At 41.7% G+C, this 14,270-nt stretch overlaps 1 protein-coding gene across 3 annotated transcripts in view; it reads right to left on the reverse strand.

Annotated features, from left to right (window-relative positions):
* LOC135541421 (histone deacetylase 7-like) overlaps positions 1 to 14,270 on the reverse strand; it is a 97,488-nt gene that overhangs the window by 2,371 nt on the left and 80,847 nt on the right. For all 3 annotated transcript variants that reach the window (XM_064967659.1, XM_064967658.1, XM_064967657.1), the window contains 7 exons: positions 13,666 to 13,753; positions 13,194 to 13,313; positions 11,538 to 11,635; positions 4,344 to 4,462; positions 3,372 to 3,505; positions 3,191 to 3,272; positions 1,392 to 1,545 (listed from right to left, as the gene is read on the reverse strand). In XM_064967659.1, coding sequence (XP_064823731.1) covers positions 1,392 to 1,545; positions 3,191 to 3,272; positions 3,372 to 3,505; positions 4,344 to 4,462; positions 11,538 to 11,635; positions 13,194 to 13,313; positions 13,666 to 13,753 — 795 coding nt within the window. The remainder of the gene's footprint in view (positions 1 to 1,391; positions 1,546 to 3,190; positions 3,273 to 3,371; positions 3,506 to 4,343; positions 4,463 to 11,537; positions 11,636 to 13,193; positions 13,314 to 13,665; positions 13,754 to 14,270) is intronic.

Consider the following 14,270-nt stretch of genomic DNA (forward strand, 5'->3'; position numbering starts at 1 on the left):
ATATATATATATATATCGCTGTATTACATTTCAACAGGACACAGATGCTGCAAATAGTTCTAGACCATACTGATGCAATTATCTTCATGTGGTTGTAGACAACTCCTGTTTAAATAGGGTTTTAACGCTGCAATATCAAATAAAATAAATGTGTATTTGTCACATGCGCCGAATACAACAGGTGTAGTAGACATTACTGTTAAATGCTTACTTTTACAAGCCCTTAACCTACAATGCAGTTCAAGAAATGGAGTTAAGAAAATATGAACTAAATAAACTAAAGTAACTTTTTGGGCGACCTGACCAAATTCAAATAAAAATGTGAGTTATAGATCTGTCAGTCATTGAAAGCAAGTCTTACAAGCGGTAGATCGGTTCAATGTGCGCTTTTTCTACGCTTCCCATTCTTAACGTTTGTACACCAGCTTCAAACAGCTGAAAATACAATATTTTTGGTAATTGAAAAGATATTTCACAGAGGTTTAGATCGTACAATTTTTCTCTACACTATACATTGCTTGTTTTTTGTCACATAAACTGTCAAACTAGTAGAATTTTAGCAACCAGGAAATGGCGGATATTGGCATATTGCACCTTTAAAGGGAGAGAGACAGTGCTGCGTCTTTTGAATTTTCACACTGTCTCCCATAAAATACAATTAGAACACATCTTCTGGTTCAAAAGCTGATCTAGGGACTGGTGTTGGAAATGATCACTAATCCAAAGCAGTGTGATGAGATGCAGCTGACAGCTAAGGATTTCATGTTTAAGTTTTCATCTAATACATATTTAAAGTGGTGGCTCATTCGTAGTACACATGTACATGATTTTTCACATACCTACAGTAGGCTGCTGTAGAGAAATAACTGTTGTAAAGAAAATGTCTCCTATGATTCCATTAGCTTTCAGTTCAGGAAAGCCAATGCTAGCCAAATGCTGCTGAAAATAACTAAATAACCTAAATATGTATTTGAGTGAACCATCCCTTTAACTATCATTTAATGTTATAACACTTCACTTGATATTTTATTATATTATTTTAATATCATACGAGACTACAGGGTGTTTTAAATCTAATCTCATGTTACATGATATTATATAAGACTACATGGTGTCATTGCTGTTACTACATGGTGTCAGTGCTGTTACTACATGGTGTCAGTGTTGTTACTACATGGTGTCAGTGATGTTACTACATGGTGTCAGTGCTGTTACTACATTGTGTCAGTGCTGTTACTACATGGTGTCAGTGCTGTTACTACATGGTGTCAGTGCTGTTACTACATAGTGTCAGTGCTGTTACTACATGGTGTCAGGGCTGTTACTACATAGTGTCAGTGCTGTTACAACATAGTGTCGGTGCTTTTACTATGTGATGTCAGTGATGTCACCTGTTTGTGGTGAGGCTGGCCATGGAGAGAGAGGCCAGGGCAGAGACGGTGTCATTGTGGTCCTCTGAGCCACGTCTCAGACTGTGTCCTTGGGCCTGCATGTATGACTGATCCACTGTGTGGGCCACCACCCTCAACGACCGCCAGTACTCACCTAGAGAGAGAGAGAGAAAGTCATTGTTTCAGGTTTTCATGTTGCATCGTTGCAGAGTACTCTCTTAAAAGTTGAGCTATGTCTTTGAAGTATGTGAACTACATTGTATACTAAGCAATACTACAGTTAATACTTGTGTGTGTGGTCGAAATAAAATATCAATACCACAATTTTAATTCAGCCTTCACCAATACCACAATTTGAATTCAGCATTTGTGTAATTTGAATCACACAATTGTGCCAAAGGGCCTTGGTGTGTGTGTATGTGTGCACACATGTGGAGAGAAAGAAAAAGAGGACCAAGTTGTGTGTGTTCCCAGTGTTCACCAGACATATATTTCACCCTCTGCCTAAATGAAGGGGCTTAACATTCTTGTGGCTTTGCAAATATTTTTAATTAATCTAATTGGAATGGGATAACATTTGTGCGCAATCAGGAGGGATGTTGTGAAGATCGTGTGGTAGAGCAGTGTTTGAAGATAATTGGAGCCAGGAAGGCAGTGGCGGCTCTCTCTCTCTCTCTGTGTGTGTGTGTGTGTGTGTGTCTGTGTGAGAGAGAGAGCGAGAGAGAGAAAGAGGGAAGGAAGGAAAGAATGAGAAGGAAGGAGGGATGATGAGGGATGTGGGGAGGAGAAATATATTGGACGAAGAGAGGGGTGGTCGGAGAGAGAGAGAGAGAGAGAAGAAATAGCATCCAAACAGACTATACAAATAGAGGGATGAAATAGATTGAGAGAGATGGAAGTGTTAGAGATGGATGAGATGTGGAGAGAGAGAGGAGAAGAAGAACAGAGAATGGATGTGCAAGAGAGGTGTTCATGGAGGAGGACAGAAAGAAGATGAAAGAGAGAAAGGAAGATGCAGAGTAAGAGAGAAAAGAAGATTGAGAGAAAGAGGGAAAAAGAGAGATGGTGTGAGATAGAGAGACTGAAAAAAAGAGGGACACAAACTTGCTCACGGGTCTGCGTATCCATATTTTGCCATGAGGCAGAGAGAATATTTTTGCAAATTTTCTTACAAAACTTCTACAATTCTACTGATTGTAGAAAATAAATGTTTGCCATGCTGGGGAGAAATAAATGTTTGCCATTTTTAATATGATATCTGAGTGAGACTGACTAACAAAATCAAAAGGGGCTATCGCTATCCGGCCGGTAATTCGACCATGATAACAAGTTTAGATAGCTGGCTGCTAAACTAATTTAGCAAACAAAAAATTGTAGCAGACATTGGCTAATTGACTGACTATCAGTGACTGACAGAACAAAAGCAAAACTGCTGATGCAAAACAAAATTTGGAAATTGCACCTTGTATTTGTGTATTCTACTATTCTATCTCGCAAAAGAAAGTTGAGACCCCGACTGAGTTCCCCAATTTTGAGGGGGAAGTTGATCTGAGGACCTTCAAAATGGGGGCCGCAGGCCACCACCAGTTGCCATCTCTGCTGTAGAGTGAAAGAAAGCATGAGAAAGGGAAGAATGATAAAGACAGAGAAATGGGATAAAGAGAGAGAAAGTGAGGCAGATAGAGAGAATGGACCAAAGAAAGACAGAGATAGAAATAAAGACAGAGATAGGGAGAGAGAGATAGAAAGAAAGACAGAGATAGGGAGAGAGATAGAAAGACAGTGTATCAGATGTTCACCCTGGGCCTGGATGACTCTCTGCAGAGAGAGGACAGCGTTGGGACAGGGTCTCCTCTCTAGGACTGCTTCAGACAGGGGTTCCTGGTGGGGAACACATGGGGGGGGGTCAGTATAGTGTTGTTTCCCCCATGGTGAAGGGTAGGATTTAGGGAGAAGTAAGCTGATCCTGTGTTTACTGACCTGGATGCCCAGCAGGGCCCTGACACAGGCCTCAGAGGCATTGCAGATGGCCGTGAGCTCGTGACCCCCCTCCAGCGCCATGACAACCCGCCCCCCTGCCAGCCCCATCAGCTGCCGTGTTAGAAAACCAAAACCTTTGGGGGGGAGACACATTTAAATACTTTATTTATTTAAATTTACAAGTGACAATTACAATCAAAATTCACTGATGCATTCCAAAGTCCTCCATATTTCCACACACACACAGGAGACTAAACTTGCAACATGTCCTCTAAACCTCATGGCAAAATGTGTAGAATTACAGGAAATTAACTCTATAACGTAAAATATTTCTCTCCTGCGTAGCTGCTAAAATGTTTTGCTCTCAAAAGCCTAGAGCTCTGACTGCATGTGTGGGTATTGATATGGGTACACCGACTCGCGATCCACTGCAGCCCCTCATGGTGAGGTCAGATTTTTTTGTGGCCCCCCACCCCCATCAAAGTTGCCCATCCCTGGTGTGGAATATAGAACAGTCAGAATAATTTAGTGGGGCGGCAGGGTAGCCTAGTGGTTAGAGCGTTGGACTAGTAACCGGAAGGTTGCAAGTTCAAATCCCCGAGCTGACAAGGTACAAATCTGTCGTTCTGCCCCTGAAAAGGCAGTTAAACCACTGTTCCTAGGCCATCATTGAAAATAAGAATTTCCTGGACTTTCCTGGTTAAATAAATAAAAAATAAGACTGTGAAGATGAGGTGGAAACAGTGTGGGTGGGTGTGTGTGGCTCAGTTGGTAGAACGTGGCACTTCCAACGCCAGGGTTGTGTGTTTGACTTCCACAGGAGACCAGTATGAAAAAGTGCCAAAATGTACCCACTCACTACTGTAAGTTGCTCTGGAAAAGAGTGTCTGCTAAATGACTAAAACATTTAAATAAAATGTACCTGTGTGTCCCGCATATGATTTTGTGAGGAACAGTGAATAGTGTGCTTACACTTGGCTGACACTTTGTAGCCCCCCAGTGGTGCCAGATGTCCCTCGACGGCATCGAAACCAGATGAGACCAGCACCACGTCAGGACAGAACTCATAGGCAATCGGCATCACCACAGTCCTGGAGACAGATAGGGGAGGTTCAACGCTGTTGTAGGTCAAAGCACTCCAAAAGGTACGCTGTGCAAAAACCTTCCTAAATTGTCTGAAAATCATTTAAAAATAGCATAGGTCATTACAAGGCTTTATAAATGTTCTTATAATCCATTGTGAAGAGGGTATTCATAAACACTGTTACCCCCCGAAAACAAATTCAAGGAAGCTTGACATCTAGTGAAGACAAGAAAGTCAACACTGAGTTACACCTTATAGAAACATATCCTGTGTGTAATGAGGAACATAGTTGCTAGCAAGAGCTTAACAAGATTCTGCAGTGTCACAGAATGACATCAAAATCAAATCAATATCAAATTTATAATGCCCTTTTTACATCAGCAGATGTTACAAAGTGCTTATACAGATACCCAGCCTAAAACCCCAAACAGCAAGTAATACAGATGTAGGAGCACGGTGGCTAGGAAAAACTCCCTAGAAAGGCAGGAACCTAGGAAGAAACCTAGAGAGGAACCAGGTTATGAGGGGTGGCCAGTCCTCTTCTGGCTGTGCCGGGTGGAGATTATAAGAGTACATGGCCCTTAAGGCCAGATCGTTCTTCAAGATGTTCAAACGTTCATAGATGACCAGCAGGGTCAAATAATATTCACAGTGGACACAGGTTTCTGCATTTGACTTTGACCCTTACAACACGCTAGTCTCTTGTGACACACAAAACATACGGTGCTTTATTGCTTACTGTATAACACATGCTCTTCAGGAGGGAGATGTGTACAGTATATTTAGAACCGCATGACATGTTCATTTGCAAATAAATCACTGACTACCCAGTGAAGAGACATGGTCAAATTAAAACCCATGTCCCATGGATCGGGCCTTGTCTGAGATCTGTTTGTGCTGTCTTGCCAACACCTACAGTCATCGTCAATATGCACAAACAGATCCGGAACCAAGCTACCACTGATCAGTCCAACTGTCAGAAACATTTCAACAAACATCCAGGTAACATACCCAGGTATGTGACACAGTGTGACACCAAATAAAAGTACATGAAAGTTGAAACACTAACACTATCACTGTCACTAACACTATCACTGTCACTGTCACTATCACTATAACTAACACTATCACTAACACTGTCACTATCACTGTCACTATCACTGTCACTATCACTAACACTATCACTAACACCATCACTGTCACTACCACTAACATTATCACTAACACTGTCACTAACACTATCAGTAACACTGTCACTATCACCATCACTGTCACTACCACTAACACTATCACTAACACTATCACTAACACTGTCACTAACACTATCACTATCGCTATCACTAACACCATCGCTATCACTAACACTGTCACTATAACTAACACTAACACTGTCACTAACACTATCACTAACACTAACACTATCACTAACACTATATGGATATAAATTACATCAAGTTGCCAGATAAATCAAATCAAACTTTATTTGTCACATGTACTGAATACAACAAGTGTCGACCTTATTGTGAAATGCTTACTTATAAGCCCTTAACCAACAATTTAGTTCAAGAAGAGTTAAGAAAATATTTACCAAATAAACTAAAGTAAAAAATAATAAAAGCAACACAATAAGAATAACAATAAGAGGCCATATACAGGGGTACCGGTACAGAGTCGGTGTGCGGGGTACAGGTTAGTTGAGGTACTTTGTACATGTAGGTAGGGGTGAAGTGACTATGCATAGGTAATAAACAGCGAGTAGCAGCAGTGTACAAAAGGGAGGGGGGGTCAATGTAAATAGTCAGGTGGCGATTTTATTAATTGTTCAGCAGTCTAATGGCTTGGGGGTAGAAGCTGTTGAGGAGCCTTTTGGTCCTAGACTTGGCGCTCCGGTACCTCTTGCCGTGCGGTAGCAGAGGAAACAGTCTATAACTTGGGTGACTGGAGTCTCTGACAATTTTATGGGCTTTCCTCTGACACCACCTATTATATAGGTCTTGTAGCCTAACGATAGTTACACATCATATACATTTCACCATTTGATTGACCCTTCAAATGGCTCATTCATCCCCCCTCCTCTCCCTTGTAACAATTCCCCAGGTCATTGCTGTAAATTAATGTGTCCTCAGTCAAATTACCTGGTACAATAAGGAAAATATGTTTGGGGGATTACTGCCACTAAACTTCTTTTAAAATAACTTTTGGCCTGTACCTTAAAATTCAATAATTGTTTTATGTTATATGCAGTTACCAGCTACACATGAGTATCTACTAGGCTACATTCTGGGTACCACAGCAGTTAAAGACTGACTACATAACAATAAGGGCTTTATCTAAAGCGTTAGTAAACAAATAACAGGACCAAGACAGAGAGATGTCCAGAGGGGAGGATGACGTCAACCTTTCTATTTTCATCTTCTGGAACTGCTTCCCTTGTTCTTCTCCTCCTCCCCTTCTTCCTCACCCGCCTCTTCCCCCTCTCGTTGCTGCTGCCAGTGATTTAGCGAGCACACACTGCCCATGCCGTGTTTGATTCCCCTCTCTCTTCTTCTCTTTCTCTCGTCCCCCCCCCCCCCCCCGCTTCTCCGGCCGGCAGTTCAAAGCGCTTCGGCGTGCGTCTGGTTCCTATTAGGGGCTCGGCCCTCTTCTCACGTCACTGACAGCCAGCCATCTGGGATCCATTGGGCTTAATTACGCCGCCTTTGGATTCCCTAACAATGCACCACCCCCACACCATTCACTCCCACCACCACCCCAATCCCTCCCGGTCTGCACTACCAGACCATGCAGCCTGTGCAGTCCCTCAAACACACACACACACACACACACACACACACACACACACACACGTTGTATCCCGCAACTAAAGGAATCCACCAGATTATACCGCAACCCACCCCCCAATCATCCAATACCTCTATCCTATAGCCACTGAACTGCAAGACTAGCTGAAATGCCACCTTCTTCACTAATATACAGAAGAGAGTGGCATTTTGGAGGCAAACCAAAGATCCCTTACCTCCTGAATGGCAAGATGTGAAATAAACAGGACGGCCCCATTGGAAGATGGAAATCTCAAATCAAAGTTAATTTGACACGTGCGCCAAATACAACAGGTGAAATGCTTACTTACAGGCTCTAACCAATAGTGCAAAAAGGTATTAGGTGAACAATAGGTAAGTAAAGAAATAAAACAGCAGTAAAAAGACAGTGAAAAGGACAGTGAAAGGTAGATGAATATGAATCAAATTAGAAGGATGGCAGGCTGCATTGAACCAGGTTATTACATTTATGGTATTTCAAGATGCATAAAATACAGTCAATGCAGAAATTGGGTGCATATTTTCTGTCTGTACAGAATGTCTGGGGAATAGAGGCCCAGTCACAGATTTTCCTTGCACAGAATTGACAATTTATTGCTTACAATGTTTGTTGGTGGAATTGGGTGGGGAACACGTGGGAAGAGTCAATTTTTTTCAAATTCCAATTCCAAAACAAAGTGACAGTTACTAGGTAACATCTACCTCCAATGAAAACAAAGTGACAGTTGGTAGGTAACATCTACCTCCAATGAAAACAAAGTGACAGTTGGTAGGTAACATCTACCTGCAATGAAAACAAAGTGACAGTTACTAGGTAACATCTACCTGCAATGAAAACAAAGTGACAGTTGGTAGGTACAATCTACCTCCAATGAAAACAAAGTGACAGTTACTAGGTAACATCTACCTGCAATGAAAACAAAGTGACAGTTGGTAGGTAACATCTACCTGCAATGAAAACAAAGTGACAGTTACTAGGTAACATCTACCTGCAATGAAAACAAAGTGACAGTTGGTAGGTAACATCTACCTGCAATGAAAACAAAGTGTCAGTCACAAGTAAACATCTACCTCCAATGAAAACAAAGTGACAGTTACTAGGTAACATCTACCTGAAATGAAAACAAAGTGAAAGTTGGTAGGTAACATCTACCTGCAATGAAAACAAAGTGACAGTTACTAGGTAACATCTACCTGCAATGAAAACAAAGTGACAGTTGGTAGGTAACATCTACCTGCAATGAAAACAAAGTGACAGTTACTAGGTAACATCTACCTGCAATAACAATGAAGTGACAGTTACTAGGTAACATCTACCTGCAATGACAATGAAGTGACAGTTACTAGGTAACATCTACCTCCAATGAAAACAAAGTGACAGTTACTAGGTAACATCTACCTCCAATGAAAACAAAGTGACAGTTGGTAGGTAACATCTACCTCCAATGAAAACAAAGTGACAGTTACTAGGTAACATCTACCTGCAATGAAAACAAAGTGACAGTTACTAGGTAACATCTACCTGCAATGAAAACAAAGTGACAGTTACTAGGTAACATCTACCTGCAATGACAATGAAGTGACAGTTACTAGGTAACATCTACCTGTAATGAAAACAAAGTGACAGTTGGTAGGTAACATCTACCTCCAATGAAAACAAAGTGACAGTTACTAGGTAACATCTACCTGCAATGAAAACAAAGTGACAGTTACTAGTAACATCTACCTGCAATGAAAACAAAGTGACAGTTACTAGGTAACATCTACCTGCAATGACAATGAAGTGACAGTTACTAGGTAACATCTACCTGCAATGAAAACAAAGTGACAGTTGGTAGGTAACATCTACCTGCAATGAAAACACAGTGACAGTTACTAGGTAACATTTACCCGCAATGACAAAGTGACAGTTACTAGGTAACATCTACCTGCAATGAAAACAAAGTGACAGTTACTAGGTAACATCTACCTGCAATGAAAACAAAGTGACAGTTGGTAGGTAACATCTACCTGCAATGAAAACAAAGTGACAGTTACTAGGTAACATCTACCTGCAATGAAAACAAAGTGACAGTTACTAGGTAACATCTACCTGCAATGAAAACAAAGTGACAGTTACTAGGTAACATCTACCTGCAATGAAAACAAAGTGACAGTTACTAGGTAACATCTACCTGCAATGAAAACAAAGTGACAGTTACTAGGTAACATCTACCTGCAATGAAAACAAAGTGACAGTTACTAGGTAACATCTACCTCCAATGAAAACAAAGTGACAGTTGGTAGGTAACATCTACCTGCAATGAAAACAAAGTGACAGTTACTAGGTAACATCTACCTGCAATGAAAACAAAGTGACAGTTGGTAGGTAACATCTACCTGCAATGAAAACAAAGTGACAGTTACTAGGTAACATCTACCTGCAATGAAAACAAAGTGACAGTTGGTAGGTAACATCTACCTGCAATGAAAACAAAGTGACAGTTACAGGTAAACATCTACCTCCAATGAAAATGACAGTGACATCTACCTGTGAAAACAACGTGACTTGGTAACATCTACCTGCAATGAAAATGAAGTGACAGTTACTAGGTAAACATCTACCTGCAATGAAAACAAAGTGACAGTTGGTTGGTAACATCTACCTGCAATGAAAACAAAGTGACAGTTACTAGGTAACATCTACCTGCAATGAAAACAAAGTGACAGTTACTAGGTAACATCTACCTGCAATGAAAACAAAGTGACAGTTACTAGGTAACATCTACCTGCAATGAAAACAAAGTGACAGTTGGTAGGTAACATCTACCTGCAATGAAAACAAAGTGACAGTTACTAGGTAACATCTACCTGCAATGAAAACAAAGTGACAGTTGGTAGGTAACATCTACCTGCAATGAAAACAAAGTGACAGTTACTAGGTAACATTTACCCGCAATGACAAAGTGACAGTTGGTAGGTAACATCTACCCGCAATGACAAAGTGACAGTTGGTAGGTAACATCTACCTGCAATGAAAACAAAGTGACAGTTGGTAGGTAACATCTACCTGCAATGAAAACAAAGTGACAGTTGGTAGGTAACATCTACCTGCAATGAAAACAAAGTGACAGTTGGTAGGTAACATCTACCTGCAATGAAAACAAAGTGACAGTTACTAGGTAACATTTACCCGCAATGACAAAGTGACAGTTGGTAGGTAACATCTACCTGCAATGAAAACTAAGTGACAGTTACTAGGTAACATCTACCTGTAATGAAAACTAAGTGACAGTTCGTAGGTAACATCTACCTGTAATGCAAACTAAGTTGACAGTTGGTAGGTAACATCTACCTGTAATGAAAACTAAGTTGACAGTTGCTAGGTAACATCTACCTGCAATGAAAATTAAGTGACAGTTACTAGGTAACATCTGCCTGTAATGAAAACTAAGTGACAGTTGCTAGGTAACATCTACCTGTAATGAAAACTAAGTGACAGTTGCTAGGTAACATCTACCTGTAATGAAAATGAAGTGACAGTTGCTAGGTAACATCTACCAGTAATGAAAACGAAGTGACAGTTGTTAGGTACAGTGTTGTTAGGTACTCCTGTACACGTAACGAAGATAGTCACTAGATAACACACACCTAAACTAGGGAACACTTACTAGGTTTTCTTATTCTTCTATACAACCAGTGAATCAACACAGACCATACTGCTCTCAGTGAGTTAGCAATTAGCATAGTATGCTATGGGTAAACATTGAGCCTGGCGTCTGCCTGTTGGAATCGATGGCTCGTAACGGTACAGTATGGCTTCAGCCATTAGAATTCTGAATTTGACAAGCTTGGCCCACCCACTGTGTGTATGCACCATACGGACCTCACATACTGTTCATCGTCTGGTGGCGAGCCAACACCGCTGACAGGAACGCTCAAAGTTCATTACGCCGCAAACCGAGCAGCTATTCATTCAGGGGCTGAGGCTTGAATGAAGTGGAAAGTGCGGTGCACAGAAAAAAGACACACCTCCATTCAGTGGCATGGATCTACACCATATAATGGAGGGCATCACAAGAAATCGAACTCGCACCACAATATAAACACATGATACTGTACAAGTCTGTTATATCCCAGCTGTGCATAGTATTTCAAGGATGAGTCAATTGCGAGCACACCCCATTGACTAATATATAATCTTTGCACTTTTGTGGTTTTGTCTTAATGTGATTTCGGCTGGAGGTAAGGTGAGGTAGGTTAGGTGTATCTCTAACTCTGTACCTGAATGCTGCTAGGTATTCTGCGTCGCCCATGGGGGGGTCCAAGCCTCCCGTCCACGCCACATTGACATTGAAGCCCTCACCTGCTCCTACTCCCACCTGGACAGAGAGGAAGAGAAAGAGAGATGGGAGAGAGAGAAATAGAGATATTCATTTTTATTCATTAATATTCATAGTTATCATGTTAACATCTTACTTCATTGAAAGTTATGCTGAGAGCTGAGGGAGGGTCGTGAGATATTTTGCGTCAAATGTTTACACACAATCAGCACCATAGTTTCAAAATGCACATTTGTGCCATTGAGGAAAAGATGTGTCACATTTCAATGACATAAGGGAGTGATTACAATTTCCAAATGAAAGACGGCTGGACATTAATTCAACGCCTCCATCAACTCAACAATTTTTATTTTTGATACAATTTGTAAAATCTGCTCATAAATCACAAAACTACACCCAGAATATGTCCCAGTTTTAACACACTAGAGAGACATATTTTCTTGAGTTGGCACTTGTCGATATTTAGTTTCTAGCTATATTTCACCAAAACTCAGCATCCAGAACCAAATGTTAACGTCTGTCACAAGTGAGTATATTTCACCAAATGCCAGGGACAACCTGATTTGACCTCACATTAATGGGGTGGGAGAATAATTGAGACACTGGTCTTAAGAGTAGGCCTTAAAATGCCTGCCTCTCTTTTTAGTCTTGCTAGTGGCTATTTACTGAGAGAGTGAGGACTGAGTGACACCCTATTGGCAACAAACCGTGGTCATTTCCTTTGTGTGTGTGATGATGTACATCGCAGAATGTCTCTCGGTGGACTGGATGTCCACAGGGTAAATTCAAAACACATGCGCTCCGCCATACACTGCCAACTAGTCACACACACACACACACACACACACACACACACACACACACACACACACACACACACACACACACACACACACACACACACACACACACACACACACACACGCTCTATCCATCACTCCATTGTTCTTCTCTTCTTCATCCCTTTTCTTCATTTTTCCTCTTTTAGTTCCCTTTCTGTCTTTCCTTTCATGTTTAAAAGATGCTGGAGTGGATTAGCGATACCCTGATGTTTATGTGTAGTACCCCTGGTCACATCATGCTACCCCCTAGTGTGTTATATAGGTACATGGTGCTATGGTGACACCACCGCTACCCCATAGTGTGTTATATAGGTACATGGTGCTATGGTGACATCACCGCTACCCTCTAGTGTGTTATTTTGGTACATGATGCTGCAGTGGAGGGACACAGAGACTTCAGAGGTTTACCACACAGCTCAGTGGAGGTCGAGGGACCATTTAAGGCAAAGCCACATCCAAGCCAGAACAGCCTCATTTGGACCATCCCCTCATGATGAAGGTTATGTGAAAACATCCACTTTTTCATCCTCGCAGTTTTGTGAGAATGGGAAAATGAAGGTGGGTGGTGTGGTATTTGGTGGGTGGTAACAGATGCTGAAGGGGTTCAAGACTCGTGGGCCGACCCAATCTGTTCGGTGCTTGCTCAGACGTTTTCATTTCCAAATGGTCACACCGATCATGTATTTGATGGACAGTTCCATCTACCAATAGGAGAGCATGATGTATACGGTGGTGGATAGTACAACCTAATATACCTCAGCTGGGTCCCCGCTACCGGGGAAGAATTTGCCGTTGTCATAGCGATGCAGGGAGATGTACAGCACGCTGGGGTCGTTGTAGAAGACCGACTGGGTACCGTTCCCATGGTGAACATCCTGAACATTGGTGAGAAAGGTCAAGGGGCAGTCAGACTCTTAATTCTGTAGTATACTAAACTAGTCTATTACTTGACCTTAATGTTTGCATAATCCCTTTTAGTGAACACTAAAATACATACAATTATTTGTCCTTATAAGTTGTGTGTACGTGTGTGTACGTGTGTGTGTGCGTGTGCGTGTGTGTGTGTGCCTAGGCCCAGACTCGTGACAGGTCTGACTCATGTGGAAAGCAGACATCAGTGTGAATGCTGACACCAAGCTTATGGTCAATAATGGTGTTAAAGTGAGCACGTGTGTGTGTCTGTGTTTAGATCCCATGTGGGGACCAGTGACAGCGGCCGTCTCTCACCCAGTCCACAATGAGGATCTTGCTGACGCCGAGTTTGTGCTGGAGCTGCTTGGCTGCAATGGCCACGGAGTTGAAGAAGCAGAAACCCCTTTGGAGAGAGACACATATGGGAACATAAGAATACTTATGAGAATATGTTCCCATCATGACACCAAAGACACCCAAAGTAAAGTCAAGGCTTTTTTAAGTGAAAGGTCTCCAGGAAATATCTCCATGATAAAGTGAGGCCGTTCTCACTATACACAAACTAGGTGATGTGAGGACATTAGTGCCAATGGGTCAAACATGCTTTGTTTCACTGAACATGCACTCATATTTAGGCACGGTATGGCTGGACAGTACCAGAATGTAGGGTTGCAAAGTATGAATGACGGGAAATAGCGGGGCTGACAGCAGAAGCTATAAACTCGGTGAGTGTGAACTAAATTGTAGATCATATCTGCTGTCCAACTCTTCTCCTCCAGAGTCATTATCGACACATAAATAACTACTGACAGGCACTGCTGAGTACACACACTAGCACGCGTGAACTCAAACACTCACACAGACGCAAGCAAACACACGCTTATGCAAGCACACAAGCAGATAGGCACACACACACACAC

The sequence above is a fragment of the Oncorhynchus masou genome, chromosome 6 (assembly GCF_036934945.1).
Source record: "Oncorhynchus masou masou isolate Uvic2021 chromosome 6, UVic_Omas_1.1, whole genome shotgun sequence".
Lineage (NCBI taxonomy): Eukaryota > Metazoa > Chordata > Actinopteri > Salmoniformes > Salmonidae > Oncorhynchus > Oncorhynchus masou.